The sequence below is a fragment of the Lytechinus variegatus genome, chromosome 3 (genome assembly GCF_018143015.1).
Source record: "Lytechinus variegatus isolate NC3 chromosome 3, Lvar_3.0, whole genome shotgun sequence".
Classification (NCBI taxonomy): domain Eukaryota; kingdom Metazoa; phylum Echinodermata; class Echinoidea; order Temnopleuroida; family Toxopneustidae; genus Lytechinus; species Lytechinus variegatus.
The window spans coordinates 4949805-4959833 of NC_054742.1; the positions used below are offsets into that span (position 1 = coordinate 4949805).

Below are 10029 nucleotides of genomic sequence, written 5' to 3' on the forward strand. Positions count from 1 at the left end.
AATCAATCATGACTACTATATTATATACGATGTAGGACTGGCATGGGCCACTACGAGTTTGATTTGAATTCAACAATTCGTTTAGTAGATATGATTAAAAAACGGTGCGTGAGTGACATGACAAATTTTGGACATGGGTTTCTGACCACTAACACATATGGTTGGATTCGTGCCCAAGTAGTTGTCATGGAGTACTGTGAGTACCAGTAAATGGACATAAATAGTGTACCTATCTAACACATATAGTCAAAATCAATCAAACCTTCTCTATGGAAAATGGTACTCTCCTATATACCGTGAGTGACACGACATCCAAAACGTGAGTGACACGACAAGTGCAAAAATACAACATTTATCTCAACATTGAAAGTATTTTTTGCATGATGTAGAAGAGTAAAATACCATTAACCAAAAAACAAGCTTAATTACATAACTGCTTTCTTTTAAGTTCATAATATGTCATCCTGATGTTTTATTCTTGGTTTATGGTCATATTTGCCCATCAACTCACATTCCCTATACCATACCACATTGTCACACTAGGGCTTCTACCACTCTCCTCTTTAGAGGAGGAGGGGGCACTTGAAGGAGTTGTTATGAGGTCTTGGCATTGACATCAACTCAAACATTCTTTTTGTGGCCTGATATCATTCAAAACTTTAACTCTTTCTCCCTATCTGTATATGAAAGTTTACAGGTTTATACAATTCAGCATCCACAACGGATGGAATAATTTTTCCTTGTAAGAAAGGTATTCTCAATAGTCACTTGCATCATCTGGCATGGTCTGGAAGCCAATGATGTCATGTATGACTGCCTTTTCTTGAAATATTGGATTTCAATATTATCCTCCTTTAATATTTTTATAGGCATTGTCCAAATAGGACATGGCAGTTTAAATGTCTTTTTTGGTACCAAACCACAATCACGTTGCTGCACACTTCAGATGGACTATCAGCAAATCGCCTTGAGAAAATTGGAAATTCAACTCAACAAGCATAGAATTTCTCCTGAACACTGCTTGTATGTGGACCCTCCCAAGGCAGTACATATGTAGGCACTGTACCAAAATTCAGAGCTATGCTTTTTGCTGGAATTTGTAAGCGCCTTTTCATTGCTAATTATTTGATCATATACCATACCACGGGAATCCAGGGAAAGCCACAAGGTGAAAGACGCAGTCAGTACCTGATTCTTGCAGTCTGCTACTATTACATAACAACTACATGTACAAGTCATTAGCCTTTCCTTTTCTAAGCCCTTGGATGTCACACTAAAATCCAATTCAACATCCCAACCAGGCTCCCTTTACACCTCAATAGCTTTTTCCCCTCGAGGTCCAGCTCTGTTCTTATCAGGGTACCCCCCCCAAAAAAAAAATGATCTACTGGTACATGGCAACCCATCCAAAGTTGCTCAAATCAAAATGCGGTCTCGGTTGGGACTTGTTGGGACCTACATGAACATGCATCATTTTGTTGTAATGAATATGTGTAAATGCAAATCTGCTCTGAACACACATCGGCCCACTTACGGTAGTTTGCTGTTCAGACCCTACATGTAGTTAATCACTAGCGGTATGAATGGTGGCCGAACAAATAATGATTTTGAACTTGGCATGTAGCTGCTTCAAGCAATATCCAAAATGTTCTATCAAATCTCAGTACATTCTCACCTGAAATGTTTGTTTTCTTGCAAATTTTTCATGTCCTGGAATACAAGCTTTATGGCAAATGAAAAGGTTGATTTAATCAATCAGAAGGAAAAGAAAAACATTTTCTTTTCCGAATTTGAAAAATGTTTGGTGTTCATGGTGATCTCTTATATCTCATGTACACTACCTTACCACTAAAATTTCTGCAAATTTCAAAAAAGGATCTGTGACTTTTCTAGCTGAGTATAACAAAGAAATAACATTACTCAAAAGAAAGGTGAACTTTCTGCTTATTTCTGTAAATGGAGACAGAGAATGTTCGAGTAATACCTAGGTATGACTTGAACCATCACCATCACCAACCCTTTATGCATTGTAAATATGTCCATTGCTTAAGTATAGTGGTTTTTCTCTTGATACATTCATAATTTTGTGTTGATTATGTTGTTATATTCTTAATCACAGTACATTCACCAAAAAATCCGAGTCTTCACACCAATGGAAAATTGTCAGGATTTTTTAAACCAAGGCAACCACGGAGAGGAGAGAAAATAGATGAACTCAATGTCAAATTCAATATTTCCATAAAAAGGAGTAAAATTAGGAAGATGGAGGAAATTATTAGCCTAAAATAGGCCTAAATGATGTCAGGAACAACATTTTGACTGTATCCCTGGTAAAATGCTTCAAAAATTACTGGATGTCCTTTTTTATACACAATATAATACCGTGAGTGACACGACATTTCGTGAGTGACACGACATTGTGAGTGACACGACACAACTTTGACTGTTAATTTTAGCTTTACCTTAACACATTGGACCAAGTTACTTTATATACAATAAGGTACAGATAAACTGTATTTGCTCCAGTACTGGGATAAATTAATTTTCAGAATACACAGCTCTAGAAAACTTTTTGCATTTAAAACGTGAGTGACACGACAACCAGTTTTGAAAACTTTGAAACCCAATTTTTTTCAGAAAAACACTTCACATAATTTTTTTTTGCTTTTTAGGAGTTAGATACAATACACAGCTTGTATCTTGCCAACAAATGTGCTTCTAATACAAATTTTATATTGTGATAGGCAATATGTGAATTTTAGTGCAAAAATCAACATTTTGTAACATTTAATTTCCCTTGCATAAAATTCACTGTATCTCAAGACATAATTAATAATTTTATGTAAATGAAATGGAAAAATATACTTTAAGATGTCTAGTTTCAAAAAACATTGAAGCCTAATGATTTCTAGCAAGTTTTAATTTTCACCCCCATGTCCACTTTTGTTTGAAAATGACCAGGTGTATTAAAGTAGGTCCATGACCAATGCACTTGACTAGCTTCACTAGGATTTCCTCAATATAGTATTTTATTTGTCAGAGTGGGTTATGACTTATGTATTTGCCATTTATATGAAAAGATTAACCTTCTGTATACATGTAACTATTGAATGAACGAGTTAGTAGCATACTGCAAATGATTTTCAAGCTATATATATATATATATCTGTTGTTTTTCACAGAACAGCCCGAGTGTAATATATTTCAGTCATGTTATTGTGAAAGGTTTCTTGTAGTGTGTGATTTTTGTTGTTAATGATAGGTGTGAATGCTGCTAGAGATGGTATCTTGACATTCATGGTTGGAGGTAAGACTGAAGAGTTTGTTGCTGCTGAGGAGCTATTACTCAATATGGGTAAAAAGGTCTGGCATACAGGAGCAGTAGGTACAGGAGAGGTATGTTGAGAGTGGTATGATGATTTATTACCTTTCCTTTTTTTACATTTGTTTGGTACTAATCCTTATCCACAAATTGGAATTAGTGGTGGTAATGATGATGTCATGTACATCGACTGAATCTCTGAAGCAAAGTCTAAAAACAAAAGAAAATATACTATTGTACATATAATTGAATATTAAATCTTAGAAAGCTTTATAACAATAATGATAATATTGGGATTTAGTTAGCACTTTTTGTTAGAGGATACAAAGTGCAGCAATTATTACCCGGCTTAAAGTTGAAATTCTGCTCTATCAACAGCACTCAGTGCATTCAAGGAATTAATCCTACCAGGTATCCATTTACCTCTTCTGGCTGTAGTGTAGAACAATGTGGATCTTGCTGATGGAAAACGTGCCAGGACTGGGATTTGAAAAACGACCCTCTGTTTGAAAGATGAGAGTCAGAACCACTTAACGATGACACACCAAAATTATGTGAACTTATAAAAACGTTTTGAATTACATATATTTACCGTGTTTTGAGATTATGATATTAATTCAACAGTGGTGATGACAATGGTTTTCTACATTGTGATGTTAATTTTCTTTATGATGCAGGCAGCAAAGATATGCAATAACATGTTACTGGCCATCTCCATGATTGGTGTCTCAGAAGTCATGAATCTTGGTACAAGGTACAGTATTTCTCATTACCTCTGTTACTGAGTCAGATGCATAAAAAGTAGCATTTGCTTTTGCTTAGCTTTTATACTTAATTCCGTATGCATAAAAATGAGTGAGCAAATGCTTTTGCTAGTAAGTACAAGCAGTCGCTGACTGCTAGCATTTCCCTGACAATTAAGCTATTGCTTAAAAGTGTATGCATTAAGCGCACATTTTGCTTGTGCGTTTAAGCATTTGCTTGGGTTTTGTTAAGCTCCGTCAGAGCAGCTTTAGCGTTTGCTTCATCAAGGAGTTCATACTTTTTAATCATGTTTATGCACCCAAAAGAGAGAACCTAATGGTGTACAGTAGTCTACATGAACATGTTTTCTTTCTAGTAGGTGCAAACCAAATGTCAAATAAATAAATTTATTAAATAGAAATTAGTTAGTTTGACGACACGTCTAAGGAAAAGATGTTATATGAAAGAAGCGATAATTTGCACTGCCACTCCTTTTGTCTTGAGTCCTGCATTTTCTTTGAGTCATGTTCACAGCAGCGTTACGTCGCTATTGTTGAAACCGCTAGCAATTGCCTTTTGAATGCAACAGACAATTGAAAGTTGAAACGAATGCCATCTGAAAGCACCAATGTCTTGGCAAAGAGCTTTGCCTTATTTGCCTCACATGATGGTAAAAGTTGAACTTTCTCAAGTTCTCTTTAAAGTAGTTCTAATTTTCAGTATGCAAGAAAATGGACTACAGTAATCCTTGGACCTCTGATTGGGTCTCATTACTCTGAGTTTGATTTGAATTTGAGTATTAGCTTATCAGTTTTTGAATTGTTAGTCCCAGTATAACTAGGGACAATGTCAAAATGTTTGTTTTATACTGTTCTAATGATTACAGGTTAGGTTTAGATAAGAAGATATTAGCCGATATCTTAAGTACAAGCACTGGTCGATGCTGGTCTGTAGATACCTACAATCCTGTTCCAGGGGTAATAGAAGGAGTGCCATCAAGTAATAATTATCAAGGAGGATTTGGTACTGCTCTCATGGCAAAGGTAAGATACGACCTTTTACTTTGTCAAATGTTAAAGCATAGTTCATGTTCTGGTATAGAAGTCTAGTTTCGATAGGAATGGTTAGAAGCATACACCAGAATGCTTTATATGAAAAGCAAGGTTTATTTAAATAGTTCAGGCTTGATTGAAAATATATTCATTTCACTTCCATATACTTCTTTCTTGGTGTAGATCACACAGGAAACAACCATTAGGAACACACTATAAATGGACTTGCATTTTTCAGTAATTTTTATGATCTTCATTTGCTCTTTACTTTGCAATTATACATTTTCCTGAAAAAGCATTTGACAGAAATCTTTTTATTTTATATAATTACGTACATTTTTTACCCAATTTTATGAACACTTCATTCTCTGTTGCTACCTGTACCAGAGTTTATCTTTAGCATAATTGTTTAGAGCTGATATAAATTGCAAACATAACTGTTAATGCATCAAGGTTTCGAATCATGATTCGCAAATAATGTGAAGTGCAGTCATACTTGGTACGGCCCTCAGGACAAAGAAACAAATCTCTTGGTCTTGTATTTATGCAGCAGGTAACCTATGCAGACTTATAACAGGGGCTTGAAAATCTTTGTTTTGTATTAAAAAAAATAAATGTGAGTTTACAGAGTGCAACTTGTCAAATTTTGTTGTAAATTATTGTGTTCGTTCACTTTGTTTACAGGATCTTGGTTTATCCAATGCAGCAGCTATCAACACCAAGTCACCTATTCCATTAGGTTCACTTAGTAATCAAATATATCGTCTTATGTGCAACCAAGGATATTCACTCAAAGATTTCTCATCAGTTTATCAGTTTCTCAAGGAGCAGCAGGATTCATCATAGTCATCAAGCTTTCATAAAGCTGTTATACATGACTGCTGATGCTCACCCGTTATGGGAGTGCATTTCCCATAACCTGTATGAAAATGTTTGAATTGTTCATTCAGATGCTTGTATAAGATGTGAATTTAAATGTGAAGATTGGATTTCATCTGTATCTCAAGGGAATAAAAATGACAGTGAATCTTATTCAGCATCAATATCAGGTGACCAGTCTTATATAACAGCTTTATGAAACACCTCCCATAGCTTACTGGTTGATACTCATAAAAGCAGATAGTTTATTGAAGTGAATGCTCTTACTATTAGACAATGTTTTCAGCCATCTTTGTCACAATCATTATTCTTCTTGCAAATGCACTACAGTAGTAAATGCGTCATTCCTACTGAATCACGGTGACTTCTCAAAAGCATTGAAATACTGTCTTGAAATTGATTTCCTTTCCGACAATTTCATTGAAAAATTTATTGAACAAAAGGAACAGTTCAACATTTGGGACTTGTAGTCAATTGGATGACTTTTAAAATGTATTTTCAGATGAAATATGAAATATTCTGAGACTATTGCTTTAATGAATATCAATCTTTTTATCCGCATTTTTATTTGAAATTAAAGTTTCATTTTAAATCTGACTGAGTTTACTTTTTAAAAGACAGGAATGGGACTGAATGGAAAGGCAAAGGACCTATTATCTCTATGTCTATTGAATATAAAATGTATATATTTTGGGGATGTGGTATCTTTTATCCTATTCTGAAATAAGATTAAGCCTTTGACAGATTGCGTCCTGAAAGCACTGTTACTAAGGTAACTTGTATCCTTTCATGATAAACACTCCTGTTGACAATGCTTACTTTATGCTATCTCAATTTTTATTGATTGATATTAATGGCTGAATAATTAAAAAGAGGTGGGATGGCATTATAATCTAGTCTAGAAATCATGAAATATTGTATATATTTTACAGAGTGGGAAAATATGGAGATGAAGGACTTGTTATTAGGACTTCACATTGTGTGCTTATTCATCCTTTTTCCTGTAATTCTTTATTGATTTCAAGTTTGATTTGTTCACTGTATTCTCATGGTCTTTTATGTATTCTACAATCATATATCTTACTTTATTTATTTACATATAATGTACTGCAAAGTACTCCCCCCCCCCACTCCAACACACAGACGCTCATCTTGTCTTTGTAAAAAGAAATGTAGTTTATACTTGAGGTGTGGGTTTTGGTTGCAAATTCATTCACACTACGACTCATTGATGTACATGCATTGTTAAACAAATAGACCCAAATTAACATTGAAAGGTTGTTTGCAACCATGCTTTGAACCCCTGGGTAGTTTTTTTTTATTTGAACTTGAAGTAAACTTGTGTTCAGCATTTCATCCTCTTACATTTCACAAATGGCACTGGTGTTGTTTGCATATTATTGTCTTGATCATATATTTTAGGTTTTTATACTCCTACCAAACAAAGGTTGGAGGGGTAGGGGGTAGATATGAATCAGTGTGAGGCTATGCAGTCGGGCAGGCAGACGGATCTTGGGAACATGGAAATCTGTTTGACCTAGCCAAACTTTCACTTACAAGATGTAAATGAATTCTGTTTTGAAAAAAAAATGCTTTGATTTTAAAAACAATTCTTGGACTTACGAAAGGTTGACTTGAGCAGAATCTACTGTACTTCTTCAGACTGTGTTGGTCTTGGAGGAAAGACATGGAAGACCTTTGTTTTATGTGTGAAATACTGTGTTGTCATTTTAAATGTTATGGAAATAGATTGAGAAAAAATATTTTCACTAAATTAAAAAACACTTTCTTGGTTTATGCCCAATGCTAACAGGAAATGTTTTGGGTACTGAATTGTCATGGCATCTTCCTCATCATAAGATCATCTTCATCATAAGATCATCTTCATAGGAGACTGGTTGATATCACCTTCATGAATATTTTATATAGTTGTAAGGCCTGTTCAACCATGTGCAAAAGACAGTACACCCAACAACATGACTGTGTTTGAATTGGATATGAGCTAGGCTACGAACATTTAACCAACCCAGGATAAATTGTTAGCCCTAGTGCTGCAGAATGTTGTTTTCAAAACTAAATGAAAAATATGATTTTATTTGAGAGTTGAATCTGAGAGCGCAGACACATTATTAGAACGTGCCATATTGTGGTTGATGTACAGACTCGTGATTGAAATCTTTGTGAATTTGGGTCATGAGTAAAGGTTTTAAGAAATGTATCCTGATAAATGGAGGTTGAAGAATGATAATAATCATGTATTTTAAATTAGGAATAAATGAAGAAATATATCTAAAGGCAATGAATGAATGAATTTGTATATGAAGTTGTTTGTTTTGTTCCATGTTGAAAAGGAAGGTTCACCCAGACATCAAATTGGATTTAATTTAAAAAGGAAAGAAACATATAGATGATGGTCTGGTATGAATCCATCAGAGTCAGTTATGAATGCTTTGATGTTTAATAACTTTGTGACATCCCATGCAATCTGCTCCCCCATATGTCATATATAAATTTTCTGAAGAAATTGAAAATGATTTTAAGATGCAATATACATGTATCATCAGACACATTATTTCAAGCCTGATCAGATGAGAAAATGCCTTCAGTCATTGTGGAGCATTATAGATTTAGGAAGTATTCCTTGCATGTAATGTGTAAAACATATCAAAACTGTATATGTACAGTTTTCGTCATATCTTTGGTATACTTCCGTTATTTATCTGCATTTTTTTTTTTCAAACCTGATGTCAGGGTGGACCAAAAAGACCAGTAAATATTTTATCTTACTGATACAAATGATATTTTCATCTCTTTTGTAATTTATGGCTCTGGGTTCTCACTCAAAATGCTCTACAAAACTGTGTGTGTGTACTGTTTGATTGTATGCTTTTTTTTAGGGGGGGGGTAAAAATAAGCAATATAAAGACTGCAAAATAAACTCAAGCCTTTTACATGTTTTTCTTTATTATTTGGAGACCAGTAAATTTAGAATTGGACCAGTAAAAATGAAAGAACTGACTACTGGTCCGACATGATCAGGTGGGGCCATTAGAAAAAAAAAGGTTAGTGTGGAGCCCTGCATTACAGTAGTAATTTGATATAGCATCTTTTTCCTTTCAGTTACAAAGCACTGTACACACAATACCAGAATGACCAGCTTACTCTACTGGAAGTATACAATGATGATGGTATCTAAATTTGGTATATATGCATTGTAGTTAAAGAGGAGTCCAACCTTGTCAATAAAATAGGTTGATGTGGAAGGAGAAACAAGAAATCTAAAGGATAGAATTTAAAAACTCAGTAGATATTGACATATGGCAGGGACTTCTCTCCTATTTACTTTGTAAAAAAATACCATACTGTAATATCTCATAAAATGAAATAAAATTCTCGTTAAAATTGATGAATATTACATTTGAATATCTTATAGGGCAAATGAAAAAAAATTATCCCTACCTTTCTTCATAACAGTGGCCAATTTGATACCTCTTTGGTTTACAGGTTACAACTTTCTATATGACTTGCAGATTTCAGTTAAACTTTTACCCTTTCCATATAGGTTGGATCCTCCTATGATAATACAATCCACAAAATGCAGACTATCATAGATGGTTACATACACAATGAATGTATTCATGTCATACACAATTATTGTATGAATTCTTGATCAGAGTAAAAAAAAGTAGGCTTTTTATAAGCTGTTTGGAGGTCATGCAGACATCATGTTGCTGCCTTGTGATCCTCTTACCTTCTACATATGAATTTAAAATCAGGATATCAACAGAAATCATGCAATTCATGTTTGCCCCTGTATTTTACATGATCATTGTCACAGCCTCCATACCATTGTGCAATGCCATCTACAATAGATCTGCAGGTTTATTAATTTGGATTTTTATTTTCAAATTAACCACTTAACACAACAGTAGAGGCTACAAGGCCAGAGACAGACCTGTGAATGTAGAATAATTGTATAACAGTTTGGCTCTGGAGAGAGGCTCTTACGATATGGAAAGTAAGTATTTACAG

General features: G+C 34.4%; 1 protein-coding gene across 1 annotated transcript in view; it reads left to right on the forward strand.

Moving 5' to 3' along the window:
* LOC121410047 (3-hydroxyisobutyrate dehydrogenase, mitochondrial-like) overlaps nucleotides 1-8291 on the forward strand; it is a 32605-nt gene extending 24314 nt beyond the window's left edge. Inside the window, exons 5-8 of the mRNA XM_041601884.1 lie at nucleotides 3263-3396; nucleotides 4000-4076; nucleotides 4953-5109; nucleotides 5803-8291. Coding sequence (XP_041457818.1) covers nucleotides 3263-3396; nucleotides 4000-4076; nucleotides 4953-5109; nucleotides 5803-5964 — 530 coding nt within the window. The 3' untranslated portion in view covers nucleotides 5965-8291. The remainder of the gene's footprint in view (nucleotides 1-3262; nucleotides 3397-3999; nucleotides 4077-4952; nucleotides 5110-5802) is intronic.
* The last annotated feature ends 1738 nt before the right edge of the window (nucleotides 8292-10029 follow it).